Below are 24615 nucleotides of genomic sequence, written 5' to 3' on the forward strand. Positions count from 1 at the left end.
AAGCAGAACAAACACCCACAAACTGTTCTGTTCAGGAGGAGTTTTTCAGTACGAGAACTCTTTGGGATATGGAAGAGTTGGGGAATCACATAGGATGTTCTGTAGAAGAGTGGTGCTGATGAGTTGGGCTGGCAGGCATAGAGGGGCCTGGTGGCCACATCCAGTGGCTTTGTGAACTCGCGGATCGCAGGGGCTGAGCTGCCACACAAGGGCAGCCACACGAGTTCCTCTGTTCAGAGCAGCAACCAGAACTGCCTGCCCTGTGGAAGAACACGAGAAGCATTTAGCAGTGCTTGAACCTGAATGCTCCTCTAACAGACCTGGGGGCTTCCAAAGGTGCAGGGCACGTGCCTCCAGCCTCCCTGTTGCCTCATGCACCCTGTAATGCCCACATTTTGCTTTCACAACAGCCTGTGGAAGGAATTCCAGTGCCTGCCTATGTTAGCTGAAGAGCCACACCTGCCTGCTCTGATGCTGCCGACTGCTATCGCTTCATTTCCCATCAGCTTCCTCACGCCAGAACCAGCAGCTCGCAGCACTTCCTATTGATCCTGATGTGATTTTACAGATTTCTATATATTTTATATATTTTATAGCTTTCCAGTATCTCACCTGCTTCATTTTTCTCCTGCTTTGGCTGTCCCACACTCCATTGGCATTCATACAGAGCTGTGCTGGATTTTATCATGCGAGGGTTGTCTAAAGGGTTCAACACGCACTAATTGATGGTAAGAGCTGCACACAAGCGTTGGATGGGGAATGGTGAGGATGAGGAGGGCTGTCACTGACTGCTGTGCTGGCTGTTAGGGCTCAGCCAAAGCACTGCTCTGACTTGGATGCAAGTCCAAATGAATTGCGTGGCACCCACAGGTGATGCTGGTCAGAGAAAGGCACGAAGCAGCAGTGCTGGATGGCTGGAAGGAGCTGGTCAGGCATGGATGGATCAGATTCAGATGCTTCTGGTTGATACTTGAATGGTGAAGAAATCCATGTAAAACGCTGTGTAAATTTGAGGCACTTTCTTGCGTTCAAGAATGATTCATTGGAGCTGGTCAGGCACAAAAGGAGAATTACACAATAGGTGTCAGGAAGGATTTTAAGTGTGGCATGCACAGCAACATCCCAAAGGAGACAGAAGTTAGAAAACTGCACAAGTTGATAAAAAGGGGAATGAAACTGGTGAAAAAAAATGATTCAACATAAATGGACGTAAATTGAATATGAAGATGGGAGAGACTGGGGGAGTGTTTGTAAGTATCAGAGAAAAAAGTCGTTAGATATCTTCTGTTTTTGCAGTGGTGGGGAAAGGAACGTAAATTGTTTCAAGATGGAATGTCTGAGGTTTATGCAAGGGAAGGCTAAAAGGACACAGAGGATACAGCTAAGGCAGAATGGCTCCCACGGGAAAACAAGCGTTTTTAACAAATAAGTGGGGTGTCAAGAGAGGAAAGGTGCTGGAGGGGAGAAGAGGACAGTGAAGGACATCAGACTTCGAGTGAGAGAAGCAAAGAGGTCGAGGAAGCAGGATTTTAGACCTTACGCTTTTTTTCCAAAGACAACTGAGATGTGAAGAAAAATTTCATCTCATCTTAGGGAAGCTGGAAACGTGCTAAAAAAGGATTTGGGTCATCCAGGCCCGTGTTATACATAAAGGTGCGCGAAGGAAACAACCGGGGCATCGCGTCCCCTCCCGGGCGGCACGTGGGTGCGCGAGGAAGGCAGCGAAGGCTGCAGGGCGGTGAGGCGGAGGAAGCTGCTGGGCTGCGCCTGCAATCGGTGCGTTGCCCCTTTAATTGTGTCCCCAGCCCTCGGGCGTCTCTGTCCAACGCCCACGTCAGCAAATACCTTTTGTTTCTCTCCGCTCGGGCTTCCAGGGCTCGGGGCTGCGGGAGCGGGGCGCAGAGCGTGCCCCGACGGAAGCCGGGGACCCCGCATCCTCCGCCCGCCCCTCCGTCGCGGCCGAGCGAGCGGCGGCCGCCCGCGGAACCCCGGCGGTGAGCGGCGGCCGCGCGGCGGCTCGGAGCGGGCGGCGGGGCGGCGGGAGCCCGGCGCGGGGCCGCGGGCGGGACGCCGCTCGGATCCGCGGCCCGCGGGGCGGTCGAGCCGGGAGCCGGGAGCCGGGCGGGCCGCGGAGCCCCGGCGGCGCCGCGCGGGCGCCATTTGCGGCCCCGGGCGCGGCCGCGAGAAGCCGGGCGCGGCAACAAAGGGCTGCGCGGGAGCGGGCGGCGGGTGCGCGGCGAGCGGGGCCGGGGGGCGAGCGGGACTCCGGCGTGCGGGGCGGGCGCGGGCGGCGGGGCCGGGGGCGGCTCGGGCCACGCCGAGAGCCCGGCGGCGGGCGGCGGGAGCGGGGCGGGGACGAGCGGAGCCGGGGCTCCGGAACGGCGGGCGGAGCGGGCGGCGCGCCCCGCACGGAGCCGAGCGCGGAGCCGCGCGCAGCCGAGCCGAGCCGAGCCGAACCGAGGGCGGCGGCGGCGGCGGCGGGCGCTGCTCCGCGATGCCCGGGGCGGCGGCGCGCCGTGCCGGGCGGCGGCTCCGCGCTTTGGCGGGCGGGCCCAGCGCCGCCGGGCGTCCCGGGCTGCCGGCGGCCGATGCGGGCGGGGCGCGTTGAGTGGCGGCGGCGGCGGCCAATGCCGGGGCGGCCCGGGCCGGGAGGGACGCGGCCGGAGCCCCGCGGTCGCCGAGTTCCCGTTTCTGGTCCCTCGGGCGGTGCGGGAACGGCAGCCCTGCACGGGCGGAGGCTCCGGCCGCAGCCGCTCGAGGGCTCCTCGCCCTGACGGTGAACGGCTGAGGGCCGCGCGCCTGCCGGCCCGTTTCTCACCTCCTGCATCCTCGGGATGCGATTCCGCCCAGTTGGAGCCTTGACGTCGCTGCCAAATAACGGGACGGCCTCAGTTGGACTCATTCCATCCTTGTCGAACAGAAATGCCTGGGCGTGGATATTTGGATATTGTAATTGAAATATATTTTTGTGTTTGAATAAGATTAGTTTTCAAAATATCTGTAAAATCGGGTCTGCCGTCCTTGGCGAGTTGCTCCACGCAGAAGCCCAGTTTCTAATTTGTTTGTTTGTTTCCTAGAGGGACACCACAGCTGTTCTGGAATGGAGATTTCGTCCCACCAGTTTCACCTCCTGCAGCAGCTCAATGAGCAGCGCAGACAGGACTTGTTCTGCGACTGCAGCATCCTGGTGGAGGGGAAGGTGTTCAAAGCACACCGAAATGTGCTGTTTGCCAGCAGCGGGTACTTCAAGATGCTCCTTTCGCAGAGCTCCAAGGAAATGACTCAGCCCACCACAGCCACTTTCCAGGCATTTTCTCCTGACACTTTTACCGTTATTCTGGATTTTGTGTATTCGGGCAAACTGTCTCTCACCGGTCAGAACGTCATCGAAGTGATGTCGGCCGCCAGCTACCTGCAGATGACCGATGTCATCAGTGTGTGCAAAACGTTCATTAAGTCGTCGCTGGACATCAGTGAGAAGGAGAAGGATCGCTACTTCAGCCTTTCAGACAAGGAGGCGAATTCCAACGGCGGGGAGCAGCCGTGTCCCTATGGCGCGGGCTGGAGGGCAGAAAGCCCCCCGCATTCGCACTCGAATCCAGACCAAGGGACGTGTGTGAGGGGAAACGCCTGGAGCAATTTCAGCTACTATCCAGCTCAAAGGAACGCGCAGCAGCAGCCGTCCAAACACGAGCAAAGGCAGGATTCCACAAAGAAATCCCGGCACCTGGGACTGCAGCAGCCTGCTGACATTCCTCACTATAAAGCAAGCAAACTCGAGGACCGGGCTGCTGAGCCTGCGGGCCACATTTCTCAATCTGAGGACCAGGTCCAGATGGAGCCAGAAGTGGAATCTCCTCACGTGGGTTATCCGTATGGCCAGGGCTCTGATGTGCTCCCCAGGAGTTTGGCTGTGCCGCAGCAGGAGCGCGACTCGCCCCGACCTTCCAGCAAATCCAGGTCTCCCAAAGCAGACGAGCAGTACCCCAGCATGCCCTCCATTGTAGGTGTGATGGGCGGCTGGGCTGAAGGTAGGAGTGGGTCTTCGTGCTGCCTGCTGTGTCAGTGAGCAGATGCACTGCTGGAGGGCGGGCATTAACCAGGGATGCTCTGTGTTTTCCACAAATGTAGCTTGGAAAGCTGAGATCTTCTCTTTGACAGTGGCAAATAGATGTTTAGCTGTTCAGAGTACATATTTTTCATTGCATTTACAGCTGTACGGTCACGACATTTTTGGTTTTTTAAGCTCACTTTAATATGGCTAGCAGTCTGCTCCTTTTCCCTTGTTGCACTCCTGTGTAGTTTACACAAGGGCTGTATCTGAAAAGACCTGCAGCATGTTTGTTGAATAGAAGCGATTTTCTATCCTGTTTCTGTTGCTTTCTGTAACTACAGTGACTGTAAGGCGTGGACGTGCTATGACTCCTATCTACAACCGAATTATCTCCCCACAGATGATCTGCCCAGGATGAGGTTCAAGTGCCCGTTCTGCACTCACATGGTGAAAAGAAAGGCCGACCTGAAGCGTCACCTGCGGTGCCACACAGGAGAGCGGCCGTACCCGTGTGAGGCGTGCGGGAAGAGGTTCAGCAGGCTGGATCACCTCAGCAGCCACTTCCGCACCGTGCGTACTGCCGGCTGCGCGCGGCGTCGGGCTGTAGGTCTGGCTCTGTGTGGTCAAACTGGGCACCAGCCTGGCTGGTCGATATATTGGCTCCCGTACAGAAGAGGTAGCAGATAATTAATTTGGTTTGGCTTAAGGGCATTTGGAGCATAATTCCTATGAAAGGGGATGAATTTCTTTGTTGGCTCACGCAGGCACTGCACCGTGTGAGTTCTGTAATAGGGATGAAGGGCGCATGTAGAGCTGCTGCGGAGGTTTCCTGATCAGTTTTGACTGCCCCTCAGAGTCAGTTCATGCTACCACTGGTGTCACTCTAGCTTCACTTTCTGTCGTCTTGAAACGCTTTCTCTCTGATGCCATATAAATGTATTCATCTCAATTTCCCCAGATTCATCAGGCTTGCAAGCTCATCTGCAGGAAGTGTAAACGCCACGTGACTGAGCTGACGGGGCAGGTGGTGCAGGAGGGCACGAGGCGCTACAGGCTCTGCAATGAGTGCCTGGCTGAGGCCGGCATCGACAGCATTCGCATTGACTTGGAGGCTGAAGCACCCCTTGAATTTCCTCCAGATGGGGACAAGGATTCCAGGTGGCACTATGGGGAAGACAACAAATCTGATGTGGAGATCGTGGAGGATGGCTCATCCGATCTGGTCATCCAGCAAGTTGATGACAGTGAGGATGAAGCAGAGGAGAAGGAAGTAAAACCAAATATTAGGTAGTTGTGAGACAGACATCGGCGCATGGAGCTCCTCTTGCGTGGGAATCCTGTCTTGCCCAGCGGCCCTCCACCAGCCTGTCATCTACAAAGACCTCTTGGTTTCTCTTGGACAGGCCCAGATTTGCATGTGTTCATGGACATGTCATTGAGTCCGTCCTGAGTTTCGCTATCAACATTCCCATACTTTGCTCATTAGAAATAATCCACCCTTGGGTGGAGCAGCGGCTGAACACAGAAGCTGAAGTACTGCAAGGATAAGTTTTACAGCAGGCAGTGAGTCTCTTCTCAGAACCTCTTTCGAAGAGGTAAGGTCTGAATACTCAAAAAAGTTGCACACCGATGTAAATTACTCTTCAGCGTTCAGAAATAAAGATAATTTTCCATGAAATTTCATTAAGTCTTCATATATTATGACTAGAAAAGCTAGGCAAAGAGTGAAGAAAAAGCATATAAAAATGTTTAACTGGAAAAGCATTTTCATGTAAAATTTATTCACGGACCACGGGATGGAGCGCAGCCTCCGTCTGTGCTGATCCCAACCTGGGAGGAGGCACCGACCTGCCTGAGCTTAGGAAGGCCCTGGGAGGGATGTGGGCAGGCTGCAGAGCTGGGCTGAGGTGCTGGGATGAGCTCTGACAACTGAGAGCTGCCTTTTGCTTACAGAAACACCTCCTGTCGCCACAGCCTGGGGCAGCAGGGCTGGAAAACCCCTGTTTGTGTCTGGGATGCATGAAGAGAAGGGGAAAAGTGCCAATCCAGGCCTGAAATCTTAACTGCCAACAGCAAAACGACACTTCTGTATCCTTCAGGGAGTTTTTAGAAGCAAAGGGATTTCTGGATCAGTATTCAATGTAATTAGGTACTGTGAGTCTGAGGATGGCGAGGACTCATTCTTTAGGAAAAACGAGACGTGGAGTGGCTGCCGTGGGCAAATGGAGCCATCTGCCCATACAAAGACACTGCTACAGGCAAATGAGAGATCTGTATATAGCCTGCAACGGACTGCCCTGGTGAAGCAGGGCTGTTCTGCTTTGTGCATCTCTGTTGTGCTCAGCACCACGCCGAAATGTCTGTAGCTGTTTCTAAAGCATCTCACTAAGCTTGGAGTTGTAGCTCCACACTGCAACTCCCAGTTATGTTTTGTATTTAAGATGACCATTCTACATCTACTGCTTTAATTTCGGTTGTTGTTTCCTTATTTTTGTATTACAGGACAAGTGCCTTATATTTTCCATGTTCTTCATTTTACATATCCAATCATATCTTTTGTTTGTTTTCCTCTAAATTAAAATCATACTGTTTTATTTTCTTTTAATCTCCTTGCATTGCATCTTGTGGTTGTCTCCTTCACGCCCCTGTTAGGATCACATGCCATTCATTAGCAGAAATAGCATTGTTTTTCCAAAAAGGGAAAGCAAAGACCATAACAGGCTGCTACCAGGAATTTAACTCACTTCTCAGGAGATGATCTGAAATTGCTTTTAGAGCTTTGTCGAGTCACAACCAGATAGTAGGTATAAAACCGTTACAGAATACATGACAACATTTCTCCCCCGAAGCACCTGGTCACTGTCAGACTTCCATGCTTCAGCTCTATTTATTGTTAACTTTGACCTTATGGAAGCTCAAACAATGCCTGACCAGCCGTGTGGCTACAGCTGAATCAATGGGATCCCAGGATCCTTTCAGTTTCAACAGCACACCGATCTGCAGTCCTTTGCTTTTGGGTGTCCCCCATTGTTTGAACACAACACTTTCCTGTTATAAAAATGCTCTTATCGAGTAAAGCAATAAATGCTACTCTACAGAACTACAAATATTTCCCATTCAGGTGGCGCCTTCCTTCCACACGCGAAAGCTGTCCAGCCTCTAACAACAGCGGTACGTGCGCTCAGGTAGCGGCACGTGGGTGCGAGAGGAAGGCAGCGAAGGCTGCAGGGCGGTGAGGCGGAGGAAGCTGCTGGGCTGCGCCTGCAATCGGTGCGTTGCCCCTTTAATTGTGTCCCCAGCCCTCGGGCGTCTCTGTCCAACGCCCACGTCAGCAAATACCTTTTGTTTCTCTCCGCTCGGGCTTCCAGGGCTCGGGGCTGCGGGAGCGGGGCGCAGAGCGTGCCCCGACGGGAGCCGGGGACCCCGCATCCTCCGCCCGCCCCTCCGTCGCGGCCGAACGAGCGGCGGCCGCCCGCGGAACCCCGGCGGTGAGCGGCGGCCGCGCGGCGGCTCGGAGCGGGCGGCGGGGCGGCGGGAGCCCGGCGCGGGGCCGCGGGCGGGACGCCGCTCGGATCCGCGGCCCGCGGGGCGGTCGAGCCGGGAGCCGGGAGCCGGGCGGGCCGCGGAGCCCCGGCGGCGCCGCGCGGGCGCCATTTGCGGCCCCGGGCGCGGCCGCGAGAAGCCGGGCGCGGCAACAAAGGGCTGCGCGGGAGCGGGCGGCGGGTGCGCGGCGAGCGGGGCCGGGGGGCGAGCGGGACTCCGGCGTGCGGGGCGGGCGCGGGCGGCGGGGCCGGGGGCGGCTCGGGCCACGCCGAGAGCCCGGCGGCGGGCGGCGGGAGCGGGGCGGGGACGAGCGGAGCCGGGGCTCCGGAACGGCGGGCGGAGCGGGCGGCGCGCCCCGCACGGAGCCGAGCGCGGAGCCGCGCGTAGCCGAACCGAGCCGAGCCCAGCCGAACCGAGGGCGGCGGCGGCGGCGGCGGCGGGCGCTGCTCCGCGATGCCCGGGGCGGCGGCGCGCCGTGCCGGGCGGCGGCTCCGCGCTTTGGCGGGCGGGCCCAGCGCCGCCGGGCGTCCCGGGCTGCCGGCGGCCGATGCGGGCGGGGCGCGTTGAGTGGCGGCGGCGGCGGCCAATGCCGGGGCGGCCCGGGCCGGGAGGGACGCGGCCGCCCGCTGCCGCTCCGCCGCCTTCGCGCGCGGTTCGGGTTCGCCCGGCTCAGGTTCTGCGGCGCCCGGCAGGAGGCTCCCCGTCGCTCCCTACCCGCGCTGCCGGCCGCCCCGGCTCCGTTTCTCGGCCTTTGAGCCGCTCGAGCTTCCGTGGACGCAGCGTTAGGGGACGTGCGCTATTCTTAGCGATCTTATCACCTTTTTCAGTTGATTTCCTCGGTCTGTTTCTGAATGGTGCAGAGGTGTGTGCGGAGTTGAAGCTATGTTAGGTATTGATAATATGCAGAGCTTTAATATTTTAAAATACAGGGCTCATCTCTTAAAATAGGACTCAGCCCCATCAATTTAGTTTTACGTCATCATGCTTACGTTTGTTTTGTGCTTTAGAGGAACCTTCTGGCGCTCCCTTATTGGAATGGAGATTTCTTCCCACCAGTTTCAGCTCCTGGAGCAGCTGAATGAACAACGGAAGCAGGACTTGTTCTGCGACTGCAGCATCCTGGTGGAGGGGAAGGTGTTCAAAGCACACCGAAATGTGCTGTTTGCCAGCAGCGGGTACTTCAAGATGCTCCTTTCGCAGAGCTCCAAGGACACCAGCCAGCCCACCGTAGCCACCTTCGAGGTCTTCTCTCCAGAGACGTTTATGGTTATCCTGGACTTTGTGTACTCAGGAGTATTGCCCCTAACGGGTCAAAACGTGATAGAGGTCATGTCGGCAGCCAGCTACCTGCAGATGACAGACATCCTTAATGTCTGTAAGACGTTCATTAAGTCGTCTCTGGATATTAATGAGAAGGAGAAGGATCACTACCTGGGCCTCTCAGCCAAAAGCACAAACGGTGAACCTGCTCACGCATCGCTTTATCGCTCAAGGAGGAAAGCAAAGAGCAACCCGAGGCGCTCCTATTCCATTCCAGATGAAAAGGCAGACGTGGTGAATGAGAATTCCTGGAGCAGTTACAGCACTTATCTGTCCTCACAGGTGATCCTTCAGCGGGCGGAAACGCAGCTCTCAAAGAGGGGCAGAAAGCAGGGCTCGGCCAGGAAGCGGCGGAAGCACTTGGGGCTGTCACAGACACGAGAATTTGTGCAGGGCAGAGCAAGTAAAGCTGAGCGGGCTGAGGGCTGTAATGCATCAGATTGCAGCCACGACTCCCGAGCTAAAGAGGAGGCTGAATTTGATGCCGAGAATGATGTTGATCGCGCCGATGATGGATATGATCAGGAATCAGAAGTGACACCCAAGAGGTGGGCTGTTGCTCAGCTGGAAGAGCTGTCACAAACTTCTGAGTTCATGGAATTAAAAGCAGAAGAACTGTACAGCTCAGTGCCCACAGTTTTAGGTGTTATGAGTAGTTGGAATGAAGGTAAACAGTACACTTGATTTTGCAAAGTTTCTCGTTATTTAGAGGAAGTGAGACGAGAGAATTTCATAAGCTCTAACTGATGTCCTGTTGATTGCTTTCTTGATCTGCTCTGCTGTAGTGCCTAGCAGAATGTAAGGCTCTAAGGCCAGAACAAGGAATGAGAAATAGAATCAGAGACTGATCCAGGTGTTGTGTGAGGTTAAAATAAGACCTGCCTGATTATTTGGCCCCACATGGAGCTGAACAAAGCTTGGAGAGCTGCAGTTGACTCGGAGCTGAGGGACAGAATCACTCTTGTGGTTTCTCTGCTCTCGTGTCATTGGAACAATACTGCATTTCCCATGAGGTCCAAGCCAAAACTTGGAGATAGTTTGGTCACGCTACATAAAATGTCCCAGCTCCTGATGAACTGACAGCAGTTCATCAACTGATGGTTTACAAATGTATTCTTATGCACGTCATATTGGAAACTAACTTAGCATGCCCATGGCTTCTTATCATGGCACAAGGTTACGATGTTATGCATCCTAATATATCGCAGAGGTGGTAAATATTTATGAAGTACTACTTGCTGAAAGAGTCAGATGACAGGGTATAATATACTTATGTACTTATGGTCATACATCTGTCTAAAAAGTAAGACAATACACTGCCAAATCCCCAGTGAATCATCAGTAGCTTTTGTGGGGGGATGATAGGTTTGGATTTTTTCTGCTCAATGACAAACCGCAGGAAAAATGAAGTGCTGCTCATTTAAGCTTAGAAATAGCAGAACAATTGCAAAAAGCCATTGATGCAGAGCTGTGTTCCCCCACAACAGATGCCCTGCCTCGCCTGCGGTTCAAGTGCCCCTTCTGCACGCACACGGTGAAGCGCCGCGCCGACCTGAAGCGCCACCTGCGGTGCCACACGGGCGAGCGGCCGTACCCATGTGAGGCATGCGGGAAGAGGTTCACCCGGCTGGAGCACCTGCGGAACCACTTCCAAACGGTACGGCAGCTCGGGGGCCTGGGGAAGGAGCGCGGGGTTCCGTCGGTGCTGCTGCTCAGCCATCGCTAGAACCAGCACTGCCACAGTGATTGCAATTGGCAAACTTTTTACTTTTTAGAACGGCTCGGTGTTTATTTGTGATGGTAGCATTACCGGATGAACACTGACACTTTCAAATTCTAAACCTCTTTAGATACATCAAGCCGGCAAACTCATCTGCAGGAAGTGCAAGCGCCAGGTGAGCGAGCAGACGGGCTGCGTTGTGCAGCAGGGAACGCGGCGCTACAGGCTGTGCCACAAATGTGTGACAGCGACCAGCCCTGAGGGCAGCCCCGAAGGAGCGGGCGCAGAACACGGCCCTGCCAGCGCCGGGGGGAGCAAACATTCCAGGTGGGCTTTGGAGGAGGATCAGAGGTCGGATGGTGACGCAGTGGAGGAGGAGCCGTATGATCTGGTTGTGCGCCGTGGTGCCGATGGCGCTGCAGGCGAGGCGGATGAAAAGATGAAACCAAATCTTAGGTAGATAATTTGTATATTCGTTACTGTATATTCAAGATTAAATTGCCCGTGTTACACCAGCTAATTCTGGTTTGTTAGTTTCATTAATATTAAATGCTGCTAAAATTCTGCTGCAAGAAGCAAAATGTGGACTCCAAACACGTTGGTTTGTGCTTGTGAACACCCAGCAGCTCCTGAACATCACCCAGCAGTCACCTACTGCCTGCAAACTGCTTAGAAGAATTGCTTTGCTTTTTGACAAGGCTTTACTCAGAGCTGTTCGTAATGAAAATATAAACCTTTCTACAAGGAAGGTGCTACAGTATACGATTAAAAACAAATGAGCACACAGCTATGGATAATTTGCTTTTGGAAAGTCCTACAAAAGCAAGCATCTAAGAAGTGTAAAACATATTTGTTGGCAGTGTAATTAACACATATATACACTTACGAAGTTTTGTAAGAAAGGAGTGAGAAAATCGGAATCCTCCCCGCTCCGCTCTCGTTTTAAAGGGCTGACGGAAGGAACAGCCGCCCCCGCCTCAGGCTCTGTGGAAGGCAGCCACACACTCGACGCCTGATTGGCTGTTCCCGTTCACCTGACTCAGCTAGCCAATGAGGTGGCGGAGCGGCCGCTCAGGGCCCGGGGCGGTGGCAGTGCGCCTTCCCGCCCACCGCTGCGCTCTCGGGGCTTCGCCATGGGGTGGGGCGGCACAGGGCCGGGCCTCGCTCCTTCCTCACAGCGCGGGCATCGCCCCGTGTTGCAGGCCGGACCCGCGGAGCCCCGGCGTTCGTCCTGAGTGAAAATCCTCACTTCTGTACATTTGGCAAACGAATGCATCTCCAACCTTATTTAAAGGAGGGTTTTCTCACCATAGTGGAGAACAAAGCACGAATGCAACTGATTAAACTCAAAACACCACCAGCAAAAATTACTCACACAAGTTCTTCCAGTCAACAGATTGTATTTTTTCCCCTTTTAAATCTGATTTAAAATGACTTTACAACAAAACAGAGGTGAAGCACCCCTAGGTTTACCACAGGGCAGGGCAGACCTCCCTCACACCCAACAGCTGAGGGCTGACAGCTGGGCTCTCAGTTGTGTGCAGTTGCCCTTTCTGAAAACAAAAGGAAGCTGATGCAAACTGCCTTCTAAAAGAAGAGATCCTGCTCTCGCAAGGCTTAGATGGGAGCAGACCTGCAGAGAATCCGCCAACCCCTTTTTTCAGTGCCAACAAAAGCGGTCTCCACTTTTCCCAGCCATAAGGAGCTGCAAGGATTCCATGCGCGGTCACCTGCGTTCAGGGTGCATGGAAATGTATTTGTGGTAAATCAGCACCACCTGGTGGTCTGACAAAGTTCTCAGAAGAATGTTTTGTTTTTTAAATAATTTGTGTTTTTCCTCCGGGGGCCTTCGAACAGAAACTGTCCTCCATGAAGGTTGACTCTCCGCATGTAATTTAGATTACATGAAGAGGGACATCAGCTCACAACTGTTACAGTTAAATTTTCCCATGCAATCACGTAGATCAACACTTTCCTGCCGCCCAACAAAAAGGCAGTGCTGTAGCAGCTCCACTGATTTTTTTATTTACTTCATACACTGCCTTAGAAGCCAACCGCCAGCGTTCCTGAGGGACTTCCATCCCCTACAGCCCTCATCTCAAATCCCCCCAGACCCAACTACTGTCCTGGCAGGCTGGCACTGGTCTGGCTCACCATATTCACACCACAGCACAGGATGCCATTCCCCACAACTCTCTCCTGCTTCTGATTTAAACTAGCTAATTGCTTGGTTGCTTCCCAGAGGTTACAGTTCTGAAGGGGTTTTGCCAGCCACTGACAAGCATCCACTTCGTTAAACTTGCTTTAAATATCAATGATGACAAAGACTTCTGGCTGTTCTTCTTCACAGATCTGCATTGCTGAGTAAGTTATGGCTTTGACCTCTGTGCCCTAGAGTGAAAAGACACAAAGGCATCAATGTTTTACGTGACACCTTGCAGCACTTCACACTGATACATAATATTTACCACTTTCTACAAACGTTAGGCAATTTTTCTCCCCCAGAAGTTTTAAGCATGCTTGCTCCAAATGTTCTGTTTGGCCAAGCTAAATAGGAATTACAGAATTCCCCTCCACTCCCCTCTCCCTTTATTTTATTGCTTCCTAAATACTACAAATTCTTCCTCTTACCTGTGACATACCATCAACATTTGATATTTGAATTTGACATACCTCAGCAGCATGCTAAGACATAAAGACTTGCATGTAATTCTTCTGGGAGTGAAGGGGGAAAGCAGAAAGGGACTAAGCAAGAAGCTGTGGAAACAGTATGAGAACCAAACCCACGTAATGATTCTGGCTATGGACTGGCTCTTTTTTTATCACGCATCACAAAAAAGGAAGCCAACTGCTGAGTTTGCCATCGTGGAGAAAGCATCAGCTCAACAGTTCAGAAATGCATTCACAAAAAACTGCAGGAAATGAGATCTTAAATTAGTAGTGCCTGTGGTACCATTCAGACATGTTTATACTTGGATCTCTTAAGAGGTTTGATTTAGAAGAATCCATTCTTCCTGTCCTACCCGAAAACATAAGCAATATATAGATGAACTGCTGCGTACCTGGGGGTGTTTTGGTAAAGAGAACTCTTCTCCCCACCTTTAAAGGCAAAAAGAAAAGAGGTTGCACTGTTAGCATTTAATCAAACACTACAGTTAGTTTCACTGATGAGCATTGGACAGTTAGACTTAAATTAAAACCTCAAAGGAAGGATAAGAGCTCCTTTTTAGAAATTATCTGTGACCTCCAGCACATCGCGGTAGTTCACAGTGGTGAACTGGGGGCAGTATTTGTCATCAGTGGCAGATACTAATTACTCAACTGATCATATGAACTCACCCAATTGATCTTATTTTGAATTGCATTCGGTCAATGTAAAGCACTTTCACCTCCTGCAGAGAAAACAAGTGGAAAAGTGTGTCACCAACCTCTACCCTCAGGCACTCAATCTCATTAACAAGAATATTCCAGCTTAAATGAAATCTAAACCCAGAAAACTGGAGTATTCTCAAATACATATAGCACTGCTAATGACTACACCACTGCTAATGACTACGCCTAATGACTGGCATCTGTGAAAACAAAGCTACGCGTTTGCTTCTCAGCTCTTTGTGCTTTTGTGTCTTATTCTCCTGCTTCAAAGTGATCTGCTGAGTCCCTTTCTGCCTAAAAGGACACTGCATTCAAAAGTGGCTTATCAGAGAACAGCTTTGCCCTACAAAATGGAAATAGAACAAAACACGGCACTTACCCTGGGTATAAAGAACTCATTAGCACTGAATTTATACAGCCACTCATCCAAGAAGTGGAAGAGAAGGGACAACATATCATGTCCTGCATGATTGAAGCAGAGAAAGCAGTCAGCTGATTGTCCCAGCAACAAGACCCAAACCTTCAGCACACTTATGAGCACAGCAGCCATACAGCTCCTGCATTACTACAAGATTCTGATGAATTAACTGAATTATCCTTAGCTACAACAAAACTACATCTAAAGATGCAGAGGATTTTGGTGCTCTCCACCAGCAGGGTTCCTACAGTTCCAATGTAAGCCAGTGCAGTTTTTACCTTCTGCTTCTACTTCAACAGTATCCAGAGGTTCCACAGTCTCTGTATCAGTCATGTAGCCAAACATGGCCATGACGCACTGCTCAAATGCTTCTTCCAAAGTGTCTCCCCATGCGTGTAGCCTACAGGGACACAGGGTAATTCACTGCACTGTAACCACAAAATCCCACTGTGCTATGCAGGTGAGAAACATGAATGCAAGAACAAATGCAAAGGAGGTCACTACCAGAAAGGCTTGTCTGAACTTTTGTTATGGGGAGATTACAGGTTTTTCTTCTTACGGTATATGAGAAGAATTTCTTAGGAGAAAAAGGAAAATTCTTATTTTACCAGATGACAGGAAAGTCCTTTGTAATGCAGTAAATGGATATCCATGAACTGCCGAGACGAAAGGTGATGTAAGGGCAGGAGTTTAAAGGATTTCAAAAGATGCTCCCAAACAACAGAGGCTTAAACAGCAGCACACAGGAATACTGCATTAGAAATGAACTGTGCGCCCCCAGGAGTGGAAACAAGGGACGGCTGCCCACACTTACTGCACATCTGCTGTGTGATCCAAATCTGAGGAATGGAAAAAAAAAAAGGCACGACATCAACAAATATAACTTTAAAAGATTAAAAAATTCTGGCCACTGATGTTATAACAGTAACTTTCTGTGTTCATCTTGAGACATAAAACTCAGTGTCTATTTTCCAGTATAGAGAAACAGCACAGATGAAATTTGGGATTATTTCTGCTCATCAGAAGAAAGGGTGTTTACCACAGATTCTGTGAGCACCCTCCAAGTGCAGCACTGTGTGCTCATTGCAGTGCAACAGGCTGCTACAGGTTAACTGCAATAAAAGCCTTCCACCACGAATAGTTTTTGCTGACGTCTGCAGGACTGAAGATCTGCAAACCTTTACAGCTCAGTGAAGAAGTGTGCCTGCCCAACCCACAGACATCCACAGTGCCACAAGGGGAACTTTAAAACGTATGTAATACAAAATATAAAGTAATCTTCACTGATGAGGCAGGCTTAACATCCCAAGCACGTATCAGGTTTTACACAAACATCACTTACATTCCGTTAAAGGAACCAGAGGAATGCAAAATAAGGCCAGATTGGTGCAAAGAGCCATGTTGGGACATCAACGTAAGCCACCCTGCAACCACTGCAACTGAGGCTCATTCTGAGGCTGCTCAGGGCACTCACACACATTAACTGCTCCTCAACAACTGTCACTAAAGCAAACAAATTCCAGTGAATATAAAAGAAAACCTTTTCCAATTATGGAAACAAAGTTAACCGTTGTGATGTGTCACGGTGTTCCTGCACCGTCCCTCCAAACAGACACATGGGCTGCCGTGCCCCAAGCCAGCCCCTGTGCTGACAGCCACTTCTTAGGAGACTCTGAGGGGGGAAAGGAAGCTTTACTGCAACTATCTGCAATGACAACAATTGCAGTTATGTCCTCTCTATTACTCAGCCCCAGATGCATCCCCACAGCCTAAACGCACAGCACTGGCACAGTGCGAAACCCCACAAGCACCTAAAAAGCTCGTCCCATTTCCTTCTTCCCCTCCTGCCCTGGAGCACACACGCACACGCCGTATCACTGTGCTGCTGCATCACTCACATTCGTACTTCTTGGTGACCGGTGGGTACTTGGCTTTGACAGCCTTCTGCTCCTCCGTCAGGCCGTAGTCCCGCTCGCCGCCTGCCATGGCTCTGCTCACTTCCTGCTCACACGAACATGGCCGCCGCCTCGTGCCTCCCGCAGCGCTGCTGGGCTGAACGGGGAGCTGCTTCCAGCCGGGAGCTCAGCAGCAGCCGGTGGGGAGCGGCTGCACGCAAGCTGGTCCGTTAAAACAAGATTAGAAACGCTGAGTTCAGTTCTGCACCATTCACCCTGCCGGCCCACAGCAGCGACGCTCAGCACCGCGCATCCCGTTCTTCTATTCGAACAGCAATAAAATGCTGTAATAACGAGAACATGATTCTCACAGCTCTACAGTGTTAGCCGGGTCACTGCGGCTCCTGAGTGTATCACAGCACTGCGATCCCCAGGGGCAGCCCGGAGCCCAGTACAGAAAAGAGGAGCCCATCGTTCCTCTTGGGATGGGGGCTGCACTTCAAGCTGCGATCCTATCGCTACGGAACGGCACAGAGGCTGGCCTGCACTCGTTTGCCCACAGAATTCTTTATTTTTTTACTCTGAACGGTGGAGAAGATGCTGTTTCAAGCCACCTTTTAGAAGCTCGATTCTCCCACCAGACCTCCGCGGCCGCTCAGTTCCACGCCGACTTTCACTTGTAAATAACAGACACAGGCTGGAGTCTCTGATTAACTTCAGGCCAATTATTTCCGAAGATCCCACGCGAATTCGCCATGACTTTTTCCAGCAAGAGAGGCTCCCGCTGCCCGCCACGCAACAATTCTACACGGGATTTCCAGGTTCCATTTACAAATAAAAACTGGGATCTGCAGGCTGCACGGCGGGGAAGCGCTTCTCGGAGGGAATAAGGCCGAAGGAACACGCGACTGAACGCGAAACGAGCTACAAACCAGGGCTCGAGGGAGGGCGCAGCGGCCCGTCAGCAACCAATAACCGGGAAGCAGCAGGAAGATGCTCGGGGGGAGTTCCGGGCCGGCAGCCCCCACCCCAACCCAGCGCGGCCCGCTCGCAGTGCCGGACCCCGGGCCTTCTTGCCCCCCCCGCCGCGGCCCCCACTCACCGGGGCGCTGTCCCTTTAAGGACCACGCGAGGGGCGCGCGCCGCCCGCCCCTTCCCTCCGGAAAATGGCGGCTCCCAGGGGAGCTTCGGCCGCGCCTCCCCGCCTCCCTCCTTCCCGATCTCCCTCACACGTGACCGCCGAGCGCGCTCTCCTGCCCCTTGTCCCCGCCCCTCGCCGCTCTCCGATTGGCGGAAGCGTCCCGGCGGCGGGCGGCGATTGGCCAGCGTTGGCGCGCGAAGGGGTGCGCGGCGCCGGAGCCGCACGCAGCGGGGGCAGGAAACAATAGAGCCGTGGCCGAAGAGGAGCGGAGCAGCGGCCGCCCGCCTCGCGCAGCCCAGCCCCATTCCACCGCCCCGTTCCCCCTCCCCGCCATGGCGGACAAGGAAGGTAGGCCTCACGGTGCGGCCTCGGCGGCGCGGCCTTCTTCTCTCAGCGCTCCGCGAGGCGTTAGGCCTCACTCCCCGCCCCCCCCCCCCCCCCCGCCTCCATCGGCCGGCGCCGTGAGGAGTGCTGGCGGGGGAGCTCCGGCAGGGGGCGCTGTGCGGGGGGCGGGGGTCGCCGGGCGTCCCGTGGGGGCCGCGGGGCCGGGCCAAGGGCGAAGCGCTGTGAGCTGCGGGGGGCGGAGGTGGGGGACAACGGGGGGAGTCGGCCCCGGCCGTGGGTTTACGGGTCACGGCCGCCCCCGGGCCGCTCCGCTGACGCTGCGTGCGGTCGCCGTTAATTGAGAAGCGAGGGGCAGCGCGTGCGGTGCGGGCTGCGTGTCGCCGCGGTGCCGTTTGAGGATAAGCGGCTCCCGTCGTTGAGTGCCCGCTCAGCACCGCACCGTGCGCCTGCTGAGCGTGTGGCGAAGGCTGACATCCCGCATTTCTTTTGAATAACTTCAGCAGCCTTCGATGACGCCGTCGAAGAACGTGTGATCAACGAGGAGTACAAAATATGGAAAAAGAACACACCCTTCTTGTACGACTTGGTAATGACCCACGCTCTGGAGTGGCCCAGCCTGACTGCTCAGTGGCTTCCTGATGTGACGAGGTGAGGGTGCATGCTGAATCTTCTCGTTGCTGTTGCTTTGATTTTGATGCTTTTCTTCTTCCAGCTTCATTCTAAGCTTCCACAACAACGTTCTGCTTCCAAAGAACGTTCATGCATCTCAAACCACGTATTGGGGAGGCTGTTAAAGTCTCTTAAAGGAAGGCAAGGGAACTGGTGGAGTTATTTGGAGGTAGATGCTGTTGTGCTGCAGGAAGTTTAATTTGAGATCTTGAGTTGGGAGGAGTGATTCCTCTGGAGGAAGAAAATCCCGTGTCAGAGCAGGAGAGCAGTGCTGACTTCTAAGTATGCTGTTGGTGTTGGAAGCTGTCATCAAAGGATGCCGTATTCAGCTCAATGTTTGTGTGAACTCCTGTGTTTCTCACCTAAATTTCTTCTCTTGCAGGCCTGAGGGCAAAGATTTCAGCATTCACCGGTTGGTCCTGGGGACTCACACTTCAGATGAACAAAACCATCTCGTGATAGCAAGTGTGCAGCTGCCTAATGATGATGCACAGTTTGATGCCTCACACTACGACAGTGAGAAAGGAGGTAAGGGAACAAAGATGTCAATCAGGTGGGGCTTTAACTGTTTTTCCTCCATTTTGTGATGGTTGAATCAATCTTTCTACGTGGTAAAAGTTCTTAACAATCTAATCTTAGCTTTTCTTCTTGTCAGAAGCCTGGATTATGCAGTTCATATTTTGATTTTGGGCTTCTTGGAGTTATTTGTAAACGTGACATTGTCTGATAAATACTGTTTCTACTATTTCATGTTGAAGGTACATAGATTTAAACCAGTGTGCCACTACTAACTAAAAGAATCCAGTCTGCATGCTCTTGTGACTGTTCCTCCCCCAAATAAATGCCTGATATTACCAGCAACTGACTCTGAGTCTTCGTGTCCTGATATGAACGTGGTTAATTGTTTACAGTCATTAAATATTTTTTTTTTTTTTCCCCCAGAGTTTGGAGGCTTTGGGTCTGTTAGCGGAAAAATTGAGATTGAAATCAAGATAAATCATGAGGGAGAAGTGAACAGAGCACGTTACATGCCACAGAACCCCTGCATCATTGCCACAAAGACTCCATCCAGTGACGTCCTCGTCTTCGATTACACCAAACATCCTTCTAAGCCAGGTGTCTGCAGCTTTGTCACCTTTGTGCTTCAGGGCTACAAAAGTGTCCAAGCAGCCTTTTCTTAAGGGAAGGTTGATGGGGTGCAAAAGAGATTGAAAACTTTTGTGGGTTGCGTATGGTGCAACTTTGATCCATGATGTGCTGACGTGATTCCAGGCACTGGAGCTCTTATGCTGCTTTTTTACAGACCCGTCTGGAGAGTGCAACCCGGATCTGCGTCTGCGTGGGCACCAGAAGGAAGGCTATGGGCTGTCGTGGAACCCAAACCTGAGCGGGCATTTGCTCAGTGCTTCTGATGATCATGTGAGTGCTTTTAAGTACAGCTGGGGTGCAACCTGCACTTTGTGTCCCTTGACAAAGGTCAGAACTGTTCTTCTGTTGGCGGGGATGGAGGTGACGGAGCGCAGAGAATTTTTGTCTAAAGATAAAATCTTTATTTTATTTATTTTTCCCTCTTTTTTTTTTTTTTAAGACCATTTGCTTGTGGGATATAAGTGCTGTTCCAAAAGAAGGTAAAGTGGTGGATGCAAAGACCATCTTCACGGGGCACACAGCTGTAGTGGAAGATGTCTCCTGGCACCTGCTCCACGAATCTCTTTTTGGATCCGTTGCTGATGATCAGAAGCTCATGATGTAAGCGGGCTGCTTTCTGTAGAGGCTGAACATCTTGGTCCATTTTGCCTTCCCAGCTGCTCCCTGCTCTCCCGTGAGGTGGGCTGTGAGTCTTTGGTCCAGGTCTGTATTCCATTCCTTCTCCTTCCAGCTGGGACACGCGGTCGAACAACACCTCCAAACCCAGCCATTCCGTGGATGCTCACACAGCTGAAGTCAACTGCCTCTCTTTCAATCCCTACAGCGAGTTCATCCTGGCTACGGGATCAGCTGATAAGGTCTGTGCTTCCATTGCCTTTGCAAGGGGTTGGTTTGGTTTCTGACCTGTGGGAGTGGATGTGCGGTGTTGTTACCTCAGGACAAAATGTTTCCTTTCCTTGACAGACTGTTGCGCTGTGGGACTTGAGGAACCTGAAGCTGAAGTTGCACTCCTTTGAATCACATAAAGATGAAATATTTCAGGTATAACAAAACCTCTGTGTCTTCCCTGCACCTGAGCTTAGTTCTGCTTAGCTAGCAGGCAGAATGGAAGGCAGGCTGTTTCAGTGTGTTTTCATGAAGTGTACTTGTGCTTCAAAACCTCATTCCTCCCTCTCACCTGCTTATAATTTCCTGGTTTGTTGTTGTGGAGCTTTCTGTGTGTGTGGGAATTCCAGGGCAGATAAGAGTGTCCAGAAAGCTGGGGGCAGAAGGTAACGAGGAAATGGCTGAGAGCTGGACCCACAATGTTGGGAGTGAAATACTAGCAGTACACAGAGCGTGTAAATTATTCATGGCAGCAGATTTGAAGCAGCAAGGCACAGTGAAATGGCTGCAGCATTTTCATCTTCTCAGCTTGGTCCTGAGGCAAGGCTTGAGGTGGCAGCCATGAAAGGAGATTGCTGGACCATCCTGTGGCAAAAAAGAATTGCTAATTTTGCTGGTGTAAATATAGAAAGTTAACATCACTGGTGGCATGTGCTTTGCAGATACAATATTTCCATCCCCAGCTCATGCAGTAGTCAGAACAAAAGTATGTGGAAGGGTTTTTTTTGTCTAAGGATTGCTTTTAAAGACCAGTTACCTCTAAATACAGTTATGCTCAGAACCGTGAAACGTCAGGCCAGTGTGAAGAATTGTCTTATTTTCTAATCCTGTGATCCTATTAAGTGGAGTGTTTGGAGAGCTTTATCTCCAGCAGCCGTGGTAAATGAGAGCTTTGGGGCAGTTAGGCTTCAATTACAGCCATTTCTTTTCATGTGTAACCACAGCTCCCATTTCAGGCACCCAGAGTTTACATTGGTGCAGTTCTCCTGGGGGAGCAGCTGATGGTCTCAGGGTTGTTTACACTGGTAACACGTGCTCCCTGTTAGAGAAGAAGTTGCACGTGAGGCCTGTTTGGTGCTCAGATTCTTTGTTAGCACACAGGCTCAGCAGAACTGCTTGCTACCTTAGGGTGTCGTTATGGGGAATGTTTCTCTTTCGAGGTAATAATGATTTGAGTTTTCCTAAGGCTCTCATACTGTAAGGTGCAGCAGAAGCCTGCCGTGTCTCGGGTTCTTCCAACTGACTTCATTTCTGAATTCATTCTTGTCTGTAGGTTCAGTGGTCGCCCCACAATGAAACCATATTGGCCTCCAGTGGCACCGACCGCCGGCTGAACGTCTGGGACTTGAGGTAAATCCCGAACGAGGCGGGTTGTGCTGATGGAATTCTGATGAGCTGCATCACAAGCAGCAACAACAAAACCCCATTTTCTTTTTGAAGTAAAATCGGAGAAGAGCAGTCCCCCGAGGATGCTGAGGATGGTCCCCCAGAACTGCTGGTAAGAATTCTGAGCCTCACCGATCGCTGGGTCCCTGCAACAGAGATTGGAAATGTTTGCCCCCCCACCCTTTTTTTCCCCTTCGCTCCTAGTTCATTCATGGTGGTCACACTGCAAAGATCTCCGACTTCTCCTGGAATCCCAACGAGCCCTGGGTGATCTGTTCTGTATCAGAAGACAACATCATGCAAGTGTGGCAGATGGTAAGTTGTTTGGGAGAGTGCAGGAGGTGGCAGATAAGAGCCAGTGCTGAACTGCCTGAAGGTCAGCATTCCGGGTTCTGTTTACAGGCCCCAGAAGGGTTTGCTTTGTAGCACTGCCTGAATCTCAAATGGGCAGTGAAAAAGGTTTGAGATTCGGTAGAAACAAGGGCTTACAAATCCTGAGAAGCTGTTTTGTATTTCTCGTATATATTTATATACTGTAATTTAGTAGTAAAAAGGAAAGTAGGTACTGGTGTATGGAGAAGTGACATTTTCCCATCTGTGTTTGAATGAAAACTAGGTTAAGAAAAATTGACAAAAAACCACCCAACCAAACAAAAATCAGCTCAAAAACAAACAGCAAAACTCCAGCCACCACCACCACCAGCCACAACAAATGGAAGCATGAAGTTGAGGTTTCTGTTGGTCACTGTCATACTGGGAGAGTTCTTTGTGTGATACAGACGTCCCCCGTGGCTGCAGAGGGGCAGCGTGGTGCTGAATAGGGGAGAAGTGCTGCTTTAATTCCCAGCTGCTGAAAGTTCTGCAGAATCATCTCTTACGGCTCAAATAAGCTTTGAAAAGACCATGCTTCTAATTTTGGTTTATTTATAGACTGGTCACAGAGGCTTTGTCTTGGCAGCGTCTCTGTGTTGTTCTTAAGGAAGCGATGCTGCAAATGAAGGGGCTGTGAAACGTGTGCATGGTGCTCTTCATTATCACAAGCTCTGGTCTCTGCTTTAGGAAGTCAGATGCCCATAAGCTGCAGTAACAGAGGCCTTCTGAAGTGTGCAGCACTGTTGAAAGCAAGGCAGTCTGTGTAGCAGCTTTGTAATGAAAAGCCTCAGGGGATTGGTGCCACACATCTGCAGATGAAAATCTGCCAGGACTTGTAGAAGTGCTGTGGCACCTGTTAAATGCGATGGGAAATGCTTCTACAGCTCCTTTGCTTTGACTTGCAGGCAGAGAACATATATAATGATGAAGACCCAGAAGGAAGCGTGGATCCAGAAGGTCAAGGATCTTAGATGGTGGTCCTTCCTGTTTCTAGTCCTTTTCCTTCTCTTCCCTCTCAGCCCTGACATTGACTTAACACTGGTTTTGAGACACACGTAGACTTTGTGTTCAGCCATCTTTCTGTAGAAACCATCAGCGGTGCTTTTTACCCCGGGCAGAACTCCCCTAAGGAAGGGCTTTTAGTCCAACCCAGCTGGTGCTGTGCTGCAGCTCCTCAGGTTTCCCACAGCAGCCTCTTGTGCACGGATCCGGCCCGTTGTAGCTGCCTTCCTGTGCACAACAAACCTTCTGTTGCTGTTTTCTGTCTTTAGCTTGCTGCAGCTGCGGGCTTTTGCCTAATTTAAACAGAAATGAAATCAGAGCTGCCAGAGGGAACTGGAGCCAGCAGAGGTGGTGCAAGTGTTAATCCACTGGTAGTTCAGCATGAGCGGGGAACGTCTTCTCCCTTCAGTACAGCTCAGAAGCGTTGGGATTCTTTTAGTTAATCTGTACCTGCGTGGCTTTATCTGCCTCTCAGATACGTAGAGAGACTTGCAGGTTCTGAAATTGTATTTCTTCCCATGCTTTCTTTTGTCGTTGCTGGTAATTCTGGGTTTTTCAGTTCTTTCTGTCCTTCCCCTTTCCTTCCATCCCCTGGGTGGCAGTGGTTTGGATACACGAGCTGTTCCTGCAGAGCATCACTCACCTTCCGTGCGTCTGGTTCTATTCTGTGTTTCTTGAGCTGTGTTTTCACATAAATCTCTTTCCTTTCTGTGAAATGGCTTTTCAAACTTCGGGGCCACAAAGTTGTGAAGGTTCTGTTTCTACCAGCGATGCACCACAGGTGGCACAGCAGTGGTGGCTGGTGCAGATAAAGCAAATGAGACGTGGGCAAACTGCCTTTGTGGGAGTCAGTCCTTGACCACTACTTGCTGCCCATCTCCCACCAGCTCCTCGTGTTCCTCATCACTACCTGTGTGTAAGTGCTTCAGGCGGAATAAATTTTTTCTACATATGTGCTGCATGGCCGTGTGATTTTGTGCAGATGTTTTCCTCCTGCATTGACTGTTTTCATGAGGGTGAACCGTTCTCTGCTCCCTGGAGAAAGAGAGAAAGGGAGGAGGAGGAGGAGCCTCTGGGTGCCGTGTGGGTGCTGCAATGTACTTCAGGGCTGCCTCCTCTTGTTTCTACTGCTTGCTCTGTGAAGTGAGTGCTCAGTAGCTCAGAGCAGTCAGGGTTGCCATGGAGGATGCCTTCCTCCCGCAGGGCGCCGCTGCCTCCATTTCGGGTCTGCCTTCAGCCCTTGCACAGAACAACATGGGCGGTGATTTGGGTTTTTTCCTCCCTATTTTGTAAAGCGTGAATATTTGGGTGCCTTTCAGGCCCCTCAGTTTGACACACAAGCTT

General features: G+C 51.9%; 4 protein-coding genes across 14 annotated transcripts; 3 read left to right on the forward strand and 1 right to left on the reverse strand.

Annotated features, from left to right (window-relative positions):
- Positions 1-1722: 1722 nt before the first annotated feature.
- Positions 1723-11531, forward strand: LOC125704001 (zinc finger and BTB domain-containing protein 8A-like). 7 transcript variants are annotated; one of them, XM_048969262.1, is made up of 4 exons: positions 1723-1776; positions 8605-9584; positions 10405-10574; positions 10768-11531. In XM_048969262.1, exons 2-4 carry the CDS (start codon positions 8633-8635, stop codon positions 11095-11097), a joined length of 1452 nt encoding a protein of 483 aa, XP_048825219.1. In that variant the 5' UTR covers positions 1723-1776; positions 8605-8632; the 3' UTR covers positions 11098-11531. The 7 variants fall into 7 exon arrangements, with proteins under 7 accessions (XP_048825219.1, XP_048825216.1, XP_048825220.1 ...); XM_048969259.1 differs by lacking the exon at positions 1723-1776 and adding an exon at positions 1885-1994; XM_048969263.1 differs by lacking the exon at positions 1723-1776 and adding an exon at positions 5851-7324.
- Positions 1888-5732, forward strand: ZBTB8A (zinc finger and BTB domain containing 8A). Of its 2 annotated transcripts, none has more exons than XM_048969267.1 (4): positions 1888-1994; positions 3078-4031; positions 4455-4624; positions 5013-5732. In XM_048969267.1, the coding sequence occupies exons 2-4, from the start codon at positions 3101-3103 to the stop codon at positions 5343-5345; spliced, it is 1434 nt and encodes a 477-aa protein (XP_048825224.1). In that variant the 5' UTR covers positions 1888-1994; positions 3078-3100; the 3' UTR covers positions 5346-5732. The 2 variants fall into 2 exon arrangements, with proteins under 2 accessions (XP_048825224.1, XP_048825225.1); XM_048969268.1 differs by lacking the exon at positions 1888-1994 and adding an exon at positions 2664-2949.
- Positions 11532-12031: 500 nt separating the features above from the next.
- Positions 12032-17550, reverse strand: ZBTB8OS (zinc finger and BTB domain containing 8 opposite strand). Of its 3 annotated transcripts, none has more exons than XM_048925538.1 (8): positions 17425-17550; positions 16326-16544; positions 15242-15266; positions 14706-14827; positions 14389-14471; positions 13977-14029; positions 13700-13736; positions 12032-13028 (listed from the first exon to the last, which is right to left on the reverse strand). In XM_048925538.1, exons 2-8 carry the CDS (start codon positions 16411-16413, stop codon positions 12942-12944), a joined length of 495 nt encoding a protein of 164 aa, XP_048781495.1. In that variant the 5' UTR covers positions 16414-16544; positions 17425-17550; the 3' UTR covers positions 12032-12941. The 3 variants fall into 3 exon arrangements, with proteins under 3 accessions (XP_048781495.1, XP_048781497.1, XP_048781496.1); XM_048925540.1 differs by lacking the exon at positions 17425-17550 and adding an exon at positions 17255-17413; XM_048925539.1 differs by lacking the exon at positions 17425-17550 and adding an exon at positions 16937-17413.
- Positions 17551-17680: 130 nt separating this feature from the next.
- RBBP4 (RB binding protein 4, chromatin remodeling factor) lies at positions 17681-24223 on the forward strand. Of its 2 annotated transcripts, none has more exons than XM_048925492.1 (12): positions 17681-17811; positions 18309-18456; positions 18860-19005; positions 19420-19593; positions 19781-19896; positions 20066-20226; positions 20357-20483; positions 20590-20667; positions 21785-21861; positions 21952-22009; positions 22102-22212; positions 23175-24223. In XM_048925492.1, exons 1-12 carry the CDS (start codon positions 17796-17798, stop codon positions 23238-23240), a joined length of 1278 nt encoding a protein of 425 aa, XP_048781449.1. In that variant the 5' UTR covers positions 17681-17795; the 3' UTR covers positions 23241-24223. The 2 variants fall into 2 exon arrangements, with proteins under 2 accessions (XP_048781449.1, XP_048781450.1); XM_048925493.1 differs by having other exon boundaries at positions 18312-18456.
- Positions 24224-24615: the final 392 nt, after the last annotated feature.

The sequence above is a fragment of the Lagopus muta genome, chromosome 23, assembly GCF_023343835.1.
Source record: "Lagopus muta isolate bLagMut1 chromosome 23, bLagMut1 primary, whole genome shotgun sequence".
Lineage (NCBI taxonomy): Eukaryota > Metazoa > Chordata > Aves > Galliformes > Phasianidae > Lagopus > Lagopus muta.